Source organism: Pteronotus mesoamericanus, unplaced genomic scaffold (assembly GCF_021234165.1).
Source record: "Pteronotus mesoamericanus isolate MK-2021 breed Mesoamerican mustached bat unplaced genomic scaffold, CSHL_Meso_final contig_182, whole genome shotgun sequence".
In the NCBI taxonomy this organism is placed as follows: Eukaryota; Metazoa; Chordata; class Mammalia; order Chiroptera; family Mormoopidae; genus Pteronotus; species Pteronotus mesoamericanus.
The window spans coordinates 7465164-7477668 of record NW_026555078.1 but is presented as its reverse complement, the minus strand read 5'-3'; the positions used below and the strand labels follow the sequence as shown (position 1 = coordinate 7477668).

General features: G+C 41.9%; 1 protein-coding gene across 5 annotated transcripts in view; it reads left to right on the top strand.

The window, feature by feature from the left end:
* ZC3H14 (zinc finger CCCH-type containing 14) overlaps positions 1 to 12276 on the top strand; it is a 44461-nt gene extending 32185 nt beyond the window's left edge. Inside the window, exons 11-17 of one of the 5 annotated variants that reach the window (XM_054567178.1) lie at positions 1860 to 1986; positions 2730 to 2947; positions 6141 to 6261; positions 7373 to 7509; positions 7812 to 7903; positions 8762 to 8868; positions 9366 to 12276. In XM_054567178.1, the coding sequence (XP_054423153.1) occupies positions 1860 to 1986; positions 2730 to 2947; positions 6141 to 6261; positions 7373 to 7509; positions 7812 to 7903; positions 8762 to 8868; positions 9366 to 9372 (809 nt within the window). In that variant the 3' untranslated portion in view covers positions 9373 to 12276. Of the gene's footprint in view, positions 1 to 1826; positions 1987 to 2729; positions 2948 to 6140; positions 6262 to 7372; positions 7510 to 7811; positions 7904 to 8761; positions 8869 to 9365 lie in introns of all 5 variants that reach the window. The other 4 variants (XM_054567177.1, XM_054567176.1, XM_054567180.1 and 1 more) reach the window with 4 other exon arrangements.
* The last annotated feature ends 229 nt before the right edge of the window (positions 12277 to 12505 follow it).

Below are 12505 nucleotides of genomic sequence, written 5' to 3'. Positions count from 1 at the left end.
TTTCCCTCCCCTCCGGTAACCATCATGTTGTCTGTGCCAATGAATTTGTGTCTTGCTGGTTGGTTGGTTGGTTCATTTCCATCTTGTATCCCACGTATGAGTGAAATCCTATGATGGTTGACTTTTTCCGTCTGACTTATTTCAGTTAGCATGGTACTCACCATGTTGTTGGGAATGACAGTATTTTATCTTTTTGAGGACCATACAGTATTGTTGTATGTATGTACGTTATCTTTATCCCATCATCTGTTGAAGGACACTTCTGTTGTTTCCATGCCATGGCGTCTGTGTCTTTGCCACCTTTTAGACTGGCTCTCTCCTGTCCTGTTTCCTGCATCAAGCCTCTCTTCCTCCTCTTCCCGCTCCTGGTTTGTCTTTGCCCATCTCTGCAGCCCCTGCAGGGGAGGGCAGGCGTACCCTTCCTTGGGATGGTAGTTGGCAGTATGAGGGGCTAGTGTGATGGGGGTGTGGTTAGAATAGGAAAAGGGGGGGAATCTTTGAACCCAGAGCCTTGCCATCCCTCCCGTGCAGCAGCCTCATGGCTGAGACCTAGGTGGACTCCAGTCCCTTCCTGACACTGCCTCTTTTTCTGAGAACCAATTTAAACATGTTACTTCCCTACTTGGAAACCTCTCCCGGTTATTTATTGCTTGTGGACCAGAGTCCAGGCTCACTGACACAAGATCCTTTAAGCCTCAGCCCGTCTTGCCACTCACCCCCTCGGCACCCCACACACAGCCCTCCGGCCACACTGCCTGTGTGGCCTGTCGCACCGCGTCTCACATTCCTTGCGCCTGTGAAGGCCACTGCCTTTCTCCAGGCGGCGCCCTCTGCCCGAAGTGCTCATGCCCCAGCTCCCTCCCTCCCTCCTCGCTTGGTCCTGCTCATTCCTTTATATCTTTTGCAGTTGTTCATGCTCCGTCAGGTTTTCTTTTCCCGGCTGTAGCTGTTCTGTATGCCCCAATATCTGTTTATACCCCTGGTAGGTCGCCTTTTGGGGCATACTGTTATGAAATTGTGTGTACATCTATTTTCCTTCTCTGTGTATCTACCACATATTCTCAGGTGTTCAGTTTTTTTAGTGAATGAACGTGAATGAATAGTTTGTGAATTTTGGTCTCTTATTTGACCGTTTAAGAGAACTGGAACCCGTTAACTGTAGTCAGCTGATTGCATATTGATAGGTCAGCCCTCTCCATTCTGGGCCTTAAGGCTTGGTATATTTTGTAAAGTAGTTGGGCCTAAGATGCATATTGCAGGTGATGTGAACTGTGGTTATTTGCACTGAAGGTCAGTGTGTTCCCTGCTGTATTTTTAAGACTGCCTGTTCATCCGAACAGTAGTTTTTACAAACAGGCAGAAATTATGGCAGTTGAATACTTACATTCAGGATTTGTTCATTTCTCTAAGTGGTACACTCTGCAGAACGAACAAAACAGATTTTAGAAAGATTTTGTAACAATCCTTGTATCATAATTCTAGGGACATTAGGACTTCTTATCCTAGTGTTTAGAAAATATTGTTGTACTTACAGTAAGTATATATTGTTAATAATATCCCATTAGATGTCTCACACACCAGCGTTCCTGTCCTACAGGCAGGGAGTGCTCAGTGGCCCCGTGGTTATCTGCCGGGTGAGGGAGTGATGCCGCTCTGAACAGATGCTTGCCACAGAGTTGCAGCCCTTGTCCTTAGTAGAACTGCCGTGATTTTCCTTTGAAAGTAATTAGAAATATATAGAAGATTGACATTCTTCTCACATGTGTGATGTTGAGAATGAAGGTATATTCCAAAGTAAACATTTGTGGCCAATTTTTTTGGCTCAGATTACTATGACATGGAATCCATGGTCTATGCAGACACAAGATCATTTATTCTGAAGAAGCCAAAGCTGTCTGAGGAAATAGTAGTGGCATCAAACCAAGAGTCGGGGATGAAGACTGCAGATACCCTTCGGGTACTTTCAGGACACCTTATGCAGACACGGTAGATGGTTTCTTTTTCTTGTGTAGCTAATTGTGTTGATTAGACAGTGCAGGTTAACCATTAGCTCCCGATGCCCTCTCCCCATCCTGGCCCTCAGTGTAGAGTGCTTTTATTGTCAATAGACAGGCCATGTATACTAAGCCAAAGTCAGTTTTCAAAAATTCCAGTTCATCTTTCTTTATCAGAAATCCGTTATACTACAAAGTCAGTCAGGGTATGATTTAGCTGTTAATAAGATTCTTTTCATGTGTGCATCCAGGAAATGAGATTTTAAAAGCTAGGTGATCAAAATCAGGAAGCCTTTCCAGAGAGAGTTAGCTAATTGGGTTGGGATGATTCTTCATGTAGAAAAGTGACCAAATGTTCTAACAAACATACAGATAGTAAAATCAGTGTAAATGTAGACGGCTGGCTATTGAGTTCTGGGAATAGATGCTGACATTTCCGGTCATTTCCACGCGATCCTACAAGGATCCCAGGGATGATGGGGTTAGGGTTCAGGAGGGACGGTCCTTAGTGCAGCCCGGAAGGCGCTGGCGACGGTGCCGCAGCGGTGGGCGTGACCCCGGTGTGGCAGCAGGAATCCGCCAGTGCGGTACCCAGAAGGCCTACAAAGTCTTGTCTTTACTGGAGAAACCACAAAGCAAATTAAGGGAGTGATAGTTCTGCTGAAGAGCACATTGGGAGGCTCAGTTTTTTGTGTTTGTTCCCTAATTCTATGGTATTTTCTATCTATCTGGCAGAGATCTTGTACAACCAGATAAACCTGCAAGTCCCAAGTTTATAGTGACGCTGGATGGTGTTCCCAGCCCCCCAGGATACTTGTCAGATCAAGAGGAGGACATGTGCTTTGAAGGAATGAAACCTGTAAACCAAACTGCAGCCTCAAACAAGGGACTCAGAGGTCTCCTCCACCCACAGCAGTTGCAGTTGATGAGCAGGCAGCTTGATGACCCAAATGGTAGCTTTTCACATGGCGCCGCCCTTGAGAAGGGAGTCTTTGCCGTGTCTGTTTCTCTACCTCGGATGAATATTCGTTGGAGGCCTTGCCTTCATTTATTACTCAGTAGTGGCCACTTTTCTCTTTTCAGACATAACAGCCAGTTAAATTGGAGTTTCTCTTGTGTATGTTGTGTAGATTGGCTGTTATTCCAGTCTAAATGCTGCTCAGCCGTGGAAGCCAAAAAATACCTCTTCTTATGCATGTTAATGATGCATGTTAAAGGGTGAACCATCGTTCTTGACTTCTGTTTACCTTTTTTTAAAAAAGAAACTACTCATTACTTTCCTCTTGTACCAGCAGTAGTCTTGCTTGTAATTAACTTGACAGAAAAACGAATTTGGATTTTGATGCTATTTCTACCTCACTATAATACTCGAGTGGAGTTTCTTGCCTAATCCGTCAAAATCCTTCTTGGAAATTTAAAAAAGACCTTATATATAAATCAGTCTTTAAGCATAGTATTTAGAAGTCAGATCAACTCAGGTCAGGGAGCGACATGCCTTAGGCAGACGCACTTGGCCCCCCGCCGCTTCTCACTGGGTGCCAGTGGCAGGTGCGCACTGCTGCTCGTTTTCCTCGAGGACAGAATAGCTGTGCTCCTCGGACCCCCTCACACTCCCAGAAACAGCTGTGTTGGCGGGGGGTGGGGGGGAGTGGTGGGAGGGGTCGCCAAGTCCTGAAAACAAACAGTATCAAAGGAAAAAAATACTGGGTTTTGAAATTTTTCCAAATTAAAAATTTTTGGCTGTGATATGAAAATACATTACATGCCTTTTTAGTAGCTAAAAATATAATAGCCCTTAGGGAAGAGTTGAGCAAGTAGATATCATTGCCATCTTGAACCGAATGAGCCAGTCATGTAGTGTTACAGTTTTGATTGGTGGAGGAAATTGAAAACGTGATCTTATTAAAAGGAAAAACAACTTTAAAACGGTAAGAAAGGTGGTAGGAGCTGCATCAGGTAGGGCAGAGCTCTTGGCCTTGTGTATTCTGTCTAAAGTGAGAGGAAATTCTGGTGTTTGACCATTTTGGTTTTCAGTTTAGTAGCTTAATTTTTTGGAATGCTAGGGTCTAATTTTATTTAAATGTCCATGTTAGGCGTCATTGATACATGTCAAAGCAGTGACACTCCATAAAACAAGCTGGCAAAAATGATCGCCTGGGTGTCCCACGCCGTGGCCACTGTGGGGACCACGGGGGTGCTGCGGGGCCTCCTGGTCTCACCGCTGCTCCGGGACGAGGCTTTGTGTGGGAGAACGCGGTGAGGCCGAGAGGGGCCTGAGTGACGGTCGCCAGGAGGCTGTGGTCCGTCTTGCTCTCTCCTTCCAACCTGGGAGTTTGGAACTTTGTCATTGCTTTTGATGGCTTTTTGTTCAGTGTTTCAAGGATGCTACCAACAGCAGCAGCTGTTTGAAGCCACCACCACTGGCCATTATGGCAGCACAGATTTTATAGTTTGCAGTAAAATGTGAATTTGCCTCTGAAAATGTAAACGGGAAAACTTTTTAATAGCTTATGAAGTAAATGTGAGGGAAAGCCAGAGTCATGGCCTTTGTATACATGACCTCACAATTCTGTCAGGAAGATACAGTATCCTTATAAAGTATTTAACTTCTTTAATGTGTTTGTGAGTATCTAGCCACTTTACACCACTTTCCAGCCAGCCTGCCCTTGGGCATTCTGTTCAACTTCTTTCACTTGGCCTGAGCCGTCGTGTGTATACCACAGTCTAAAGTATGTTCTTTAGGAGGAAGGTGAGACAGACACATTTTCTATGCAGGGGTGACATAAAAACCATTTAAATTTGGGGAAAACAACTCTGGCCCTACCAGATTTTAATTGTGACTAAGGATAATTTTAATTTAAAGTAGCATGGAGAATTCATCTATCAGGGATACTCATAATACCTCTCTTAACGATTTTCCCAGCGGGGCTTTGGGACTGGCCTCCCCTGCCTTGTTACCCTGGCATGGAGACCGCGGCTGGGTCACTGGGGCAGAAGTGCTCAGAGTCCGAGCTGCGGCTTGGTTAGGTGTTGATTGGTTACCTCTTGCATTCTTGTTTACATTTAATCACAAATCCCTAAGGAAGACGTTTTCTCTTTGTGTAAATGAGGAAACTGAAGTTGAGAGAGGTTAGATGACACTTGCAAAGTGTCTAAGCCACGTTTGAACAGCAAACCTCAGGTAAGAGGACTAGAGAGACGTCATCAAAATGATGTCCACTTTCATGAATGTGAATGAAAAAAATAGGTAACGCCCATGGCGCCATTTCAGGGAGCGGCTAGGATGCCTTGGGCCAAAAGTTGGCAGCTTCTTAGGCCTATCAGGTGTAACTTTATTTGGTTTATTCTGTTTTAAATTTGACTTGGTTGCCAGCATTTAAAATGTAGGTGTTGTGTGAAAACATCTTTGGCTTTGCGAGTCAGGAGACAGCCTGGCAGCGTGTGTCCGGCTTTCCGAAGCCACGGTGACTGACATTGCGGTGGGCGGGGCCTGATGCGTGGGGGGTGGTGAGCCCATCGGTGTGCGGGCACGTGTCTCCAGCTGTGGTCGCCCGCGCCTCTTCACACTGGGGCCATCTGCCACTGGTCATCTTGCACCAGCCAGGTGCACTATTAGGCAGTCTGCTGGGAAGTGACATTTGTGTCCCATTTTAGGCACAGATCTTTTCCTCACTCTGTAGACATTGGTGTGGGTTTATCACCTGGACTTAGGAAACTGCGTGTCCCCAGTGAATGGGGAGACTTTGGTAGTCTTTTGGTACTTGGACCGCTGGTAGTCTTGCCTGAAGGAGAGTTAGCTCATGTTCTTTTTCAGCTTGTGTTTTCAACTTGCATTTCATTTTATTGGCTCTCTGCTTGACCTTCCTCCCTCTTCTGTGTTTTACGTCAGCCCTGAAGTAGTTCTGGGAGCGCGGGTTTCTCTGGGGGAGCCCGGGCTCTGGTCGCAGCGTCACTGTCCGCTCTCTTTCACAGCGAGAACTGCAGTCTGCTTCCTGGGCGTCGTGTGCGGCCTCTGTGTCCAGTGTCCGTCAGATTATTTGCACTCCTTTATTATAAGACTCTACACATAGAAGATAAGATTTTAAGACTGGGTTTTGAGGAAGATTTAACATTAATGAGATACTTCTAATTTCTTTCCCTTGGTAGCTGAGATGAGTGAACTGAGTGCGGCGCAGAAGCCAGAAAAACTCCTGGAGCGCTGCAAGTACTGGCCCGCCTGCAAGCACGGGGACGAGTGCGCCTACCACCACCCCGTGTCACCCTGCAAGTGAGTAGCGGCCGGCAGACTCTGGCTTTCGGGGTGATTTCTATCACCTCGTAGCTTATTTTGTTTGTTCTTTATGGTCAAATTTGAGTTTCGTGACTAAACGCACTGACACCGTGGCCCTCCTGAACAGCGCACGCCTGTGGCTGAGGGGTGGGGTGAGGGAGGTGGCGTCTTCGAGCCTCAGACTCACGATGTGCCGGAGCTCCGGGTTTTCTTCAGGAATCTGTGCACTTAAGCAGATGAATATACGATGGCTGCCCAGTTCGTGTGTGTTGTTCGTACACATACACAGATGTTTAAAGCATGGGGGGGGGTGCGGAATAAGCAATAGGAAATGAACAGACATTTTGGACTTGGGTATAATTTTTCCTTATCAGCTGGCCGATCAATGGAATGAGCTTTGAGAGATGGCTTTTAGGTATTTATTTATTTATTCGGTCCTGCTGGTGAAATCTCTCCATGCTTTGGGAGAGTTTGATGTGGCAGTCGTATTGGGTGTCTATACAGAGAGATCGTGGGTTGGATCCCCTTTTTTTTTTTTTTTTTTTTTTTTTTTGGTGGCACAGTGCCTTGCTCATATATTGTGCTCACTGTAGAGTATACTTCATGAAATAGTATAAACATATATCTTAATAATAGAGTAAGTGGTGTGAATCTCATCAAGTCTGAGTTGAAAAGCTGTTATAACCCCAGGTGTTAGAATACAACAGTTGTGTCCTGTTTTGATATATGGGCTCTATTTAAAACTGGAGTTTCCTGCTTTTGTTTTTTGTCTCAAAAGTAGTGATAGAATATGTGTATAAGGAGCCCCTCTACAAAAAAAACAAACGCATCCCTGACCAGGTTGCTCAGGGGGTTGGAGCATTGTCCCTTGTATACCAGAAAGGTGGCGGGTTTGACCCCTGGTCCAAGGCACGTGCCTAGGTCGCGGGCTCAGGCCCTGGCTAGGGTGTGTGCGCGAGGCACCCAGTTAGTGTTTCTCTCACGTCAGTGTGTCTCTCCCACCCCACCCCAAAATCAATGAAAATGTATCCTTGGATGAGGGTTTTTAAAAAATGTTTTTAAAAGTAATGCGTTGAGAATGTTAAATATGAATATGCTTTTTTTATAGAGCTTTCCCCAATTGTAAATTTGCTGAAAAGTGTTTGTTTGTCCATCCAAATTGTAAATATGATGCAAAATGTACTAAGCCAGATTGTCCCTTCACTCATATGAGTAGAAGAATTCCAATCCTGCCTCCAAAACCAGGTTAGTGACTTTGTGAACTACTACATTTGGGTAATTAAAAAAAATAAAATAAAAACTGACATTTTGTGACTATAAGCTGAATTAAAAAGAAAAAAAAAGGAATTGTTTCACAATTGTATCAGTTAATGTAACCAGTCTTCAAAGAGGAAGTATATGCATACTGTAGTATTCTTAAGATTTTGTCTCGACTAATGAATATCTCATCATTATAATTAAAAAGTGGTTCCCATAAAAACATCAGAACGCATTAAATACTATTTTGCCAAATAAATTTGATTAATATTTGCCCTTATTTTTGCTAGCAGTTCTACCACCACCACCATCTTCCAGTAGTCAGCTCTGCCGTTACTTTCCTGCTTGTAAGAAAATGGAATGTCCCTTCTATCATCCAAAAGTAAGAACTTTGATTTTCCCCAAGATGAATTTAGTAGTAACTTCTCAGCTGTGAGACCTGGAAGATATACGCGAATTGAATGTCTTCCCTGCCCTTCCATCTCTGGAACTTCTTTTTTGTTAGAGTTAACTTGATGGTGCTTAAGATCTTGAAGGTATTCCTCAGCGTCATTCAGCAGGTCTCCTTAGGCCAAGTGGTATGAAACTGTTGAATGTTAGTATCCTCGGCTCTAAGGAGAGTAATGCTCGCCCTTGCTAGTTGGTTTCCCTTTTTCTCTGCCCCCTGGGCTTGGGGTTGGGTTGGGTTGTCGTCCCCCCACCCCCACCCCCCCAGCTCCAGAACTGAGATGCTGAAATCCAGCAGTAATGTGTGTCGCTTACTGCCATGCCGGCTTACACTGACGATTTCAACCGTCCATGTAGTAAAGACTGGTTGATGTCTCCACCTGCTCAGTTGCTCCGTGAATGATCTGAAATAGCAGCCTGAAGACCATACAAAAGGCCTTCACTTCCCCAACTGCAGTTGGGCAGAGATGAGAGTACTGAGGGCAGAATGTAAGGATGTTAGGCAGGATGTGTAGGGTGATGATGACATTGATTAGAAGTCGTTTATTATATGCTAATGTTCTTTTTGAAGTTTGACTTGGATTATTTTTTAACTAGGATTATTCTTTAGGATTGTGTGTGTGTTGGGGTAGGGGGCGGGTGGTTCTTTTCCAGGTTCCAGTACTAGTAAAATGAAGTGTTACACACCCATCTCCCCCCCACAATTAATAGTAGTGTGAGCTGGTTATTTGTGATCGCAGATTGCTGTTTTTATTAGCTTTGCACATGTTAAAACTATTCTCTCTCTCCTTAGCACTGTAGATTTAATACCCAGTGTACAAGACCTGATTGTACGTTTTACCATCCCACCATTACTGTGCCACCACGACATGCCTTGAAATGGATTCGGCCTCAAACCAGGTATAGTTAGTTTTCCTAATGTCATTTCAAATATTTTTCTAATACGTGGTTTCTTAAATGTATAAGCATACAAATTTGGAGTAAACGATCACTTTTTCACTGATACTTTTAAAAGGGTCCTCTGGAAAAATGGTACACTACCTAAACCAATTTTATCTAGCAGTGGCTTATTTACCTAGATTATCTCCAGATCTGATGTCTTTTATAACCTCTGAACATACTCGAAGGACTTCAAGATTACACTGCTTATAAATCTCACATCCATTTTCTTAGATGTTAGTAATTATGAAACACTGAAAGGAAGTTTCAGAGCATTTTAATGTTGCCTGTAAATTTAAATGTTATCTTTTATGTACCTTACATAGTTTTTCTTTTAAAATCTGGTAATTACATAATAATCTGTATAACATCTGAAAATACTTCTTAGTTAAGGTTATGTGGTATATAGAGATGCAAAGCAGTTCATTTAAAACATTTTTTGGTTTTTGTTTATTCAGTGAATAACACCCAGTCCTACCTGGCAGAAGATTGTGAAGTTTGAAAGTTCCCATCTACTGATGAAAGATTCTATAGAACTTGTCAAATCTTTGAAACTTGGAATATATTGCTTTCACAATATGAAGTTTATTGCCTATCTGAAGTATCTAATTTTTCACGTTTGTAAGTTCATTACGTGGTTTTAACATTGGGTGTTTTGTTGTTGTTTGCCTTGTTTTGACTATGGAAAGGAACAGTTTAAGGAAAAACTAAATTCTATTAAAACACGTGGCGTGTTTGTACATTGCTGTTTCAAGTATCAGCATGGACAGCGTGGTGGTACTGTCAGGACTGATAATCCAGTTTGGGGCTATACATTGCTCTGTGTGTGGAGATACAGTCAAAGGAGCATCCTTATTCCAAAAGTTAAGACTGCTGCTTTCACTTTTTCCAGGGATTATGTAAGTTCATAATCCACTAAAAACAGGAGTGGCCTGGAGTGCTGAAGTGGCTTAAAAGAGTCCATCCAACTTTTTAATTTCAAGTGATTTAAAGTTTAAAAAGTATGATAATACAGGCTTCTCAGGTTGCATGTTGCTTTGGTCAGTGGTTCCCAAGTAGCTTACTTCACCTTCTGGGTAAGGATGAGTGAGCTGGGCAGGGAGGGTGAAAACAGCTGGAATGGCAACGGCAAAAAAAACTCCAAACAGTTCCTTAAAATGTATTCATTTACTGTTAACATATGCTTTTAAAATAAATATTTTGGGAACTACATTATCACAAAATTATACAAAATTTTTTACAAGTATATATACATAGGTATCAGAGAACAGACTTTAAACTCACAAGATTATATTCTCCCATTCTGAAAAACATTCTTGGAAGTAACTCCACAGAAAATAGTTACTGAAGATGATTTTTTTTAAGTGTAGAAACTAGATTTCAATAGTGTATTTTAAGTGACAGACTGTAATTACAGAGAGCAGATGGATAAATTGCAAAATAGGACTAAAACTTTTGGACTACTGAATTCAGTTCTGTGTTTTTAATTTTTTTAAGGCAAGAAGTGTCATATACTTTAGAATTAAACAGATCACTGATTTTAAAGACTTGACGTACAGTTTTTTAAAAAGTACAACTAAAAGTTGGTTAGAAAAATGCAGATTAATGCAAAAGAGATAATAAAGACGCAAGCATTCTGAGGACCAAATTAAACCTAACTGTAAAAAAAAAAGTTCTCAGTGACTTCTGCAGTCACATACCCAAGAGATAATAAAACATGTGTGTGGAAGTGCGTGTTTAAAAGCCTCAAGCAGCGGTCTTTGTGTGGCCATTGCTTGTTCGTTGGGAGAAGGGTTAACCGGTTATTAAATGGTCTGTAAGTTGCACTGGGCTGTGCCATTGGAGGAAGGACAAAGCGCGCAGGGCTGTCATGTAGTGGCTGAGGCTCGGGTGGTAAGACAATCCCAACGCGTCCTCAGACGTGCTCCGTGGAATGTAGGGCATATTCATTCCAGTGTTAGTTACTTGAGGTGCTTTACATCTCTGCAGAAGAAATTTATTTTAAAATTGTATTTCCAGAAATTTAAAGACCTTTAGTATCATTTGTAAATTGTATATCACTTGTAAATGGTATATAGTTGCATTGTCATAATTATACTATGAAGACCATGGTTCAGCTGTTTTACAAGGGAATAACATGCTAAAATTGAACTTTTTTGCTACTTGATAGACATTGCCTGGAAATACATGTAATAGTTTTAGTCTTTTTTTTTTCCAGTTGCTAAGGTTGACTCTAAAACATTTGTTGGATAACTTGGTCTAAAATAAACCACTATCAAAAAGGGTCACAGAGAAGGAAGGGCATGAGTGTGGCTCGCAGTGAGCAGGGCCGGCACCAGAGTGCAGTGGCTTGCGTGTACCTACAGCAGCAGGACTGGAGGTGCTGGAAGTGTCAGGTTACAGATTCAGCAGCCTCAGCCCACACACGCTTCTCTGGGTTAAAAGAGAGAAACAGGTTATTCGCCTTCCCTTAGTGTGTGACAGCTGAAAAAAGCAAGGTGGCCTTGGGATGGCTCCTTAATTTCAACATGACCTTTACTTGTGAAACTGACAACAATGATTAAGGCTGGCTTATCACGTTCACCACTTGGAAGAGCAAAAATGCAATGGAAACAACTTTATCCTGTATAATTTCTGTGCTTCAGGTTAGGAGGGCTTCTACCTATGCTGTAATGGAAATGGAATTTTTCTTTAGCCAAAAGCTAACAAATTTGACTGTCAGCAGTCTCAAAAATGGAGGGAAAGGATGTTTATGGGGATTTTTTTCCCTTTCATTTATTGACCACCCCTTTATAAACAGACATGTGAAAAAAAATGTAATATTAGTGTATTCTAAAATTTGGCTTTATTTAGAATATAGTGATGTGAATAATGAAAGAATATGATCTCATGTTTCAAGCCTCTTAAACACCTTTAATCAGTCCTCAGACACAGCTATTCAAAAATTTAAACTGACCAGGTTCAATCACTGGTCAGGCTTTCTGTAATATAATTCAGCCATTTCTGTTTTTAGTATTTACAAGGCATTGGACGTAGAAAACTGAGCCGATTTCCAGAAACTTGAAGGGATCTATTATGCTACAAAGGTAACACATGAAATAAATATTCACAGGACCAAGAGAGCATCTTAAACTTATCCACACTTAGAAAAATATATTTTTAAATACCAGTCTACATAATTTCCATCTTCAGTAAAGTACAGACAGCCTAAACAGCAAATTCCTGAATGGCAAATACTGATCTTTGGCAGCATTTAAAGTGAATAGGAATAAAAACTTAAGAGTTCAGCCTTCATCCACCAAAAAAGAATCAGACAAATTTTACAAGTGAACTTGTATTCATTCCTTTTGGAAGTTGGCCTGTGGGGTGGCACACATCTAGCTAAACAAATTTTTCAATTAAAAAAAAATGCTATAAAAATTTTATTTCAAGAGTTAACTAAATTGTGTAACTTTGTGAATTTAATTTTTGTTTCTATGAGACTACATCTTTAAATATTCAGTATTCTCTCCCAATTAAATACTATTGCTATTTAAACCCTTAAAAAAACTATACACAATTGGAAATCATTGTTCATCATACTTTTTCATTGATGAGG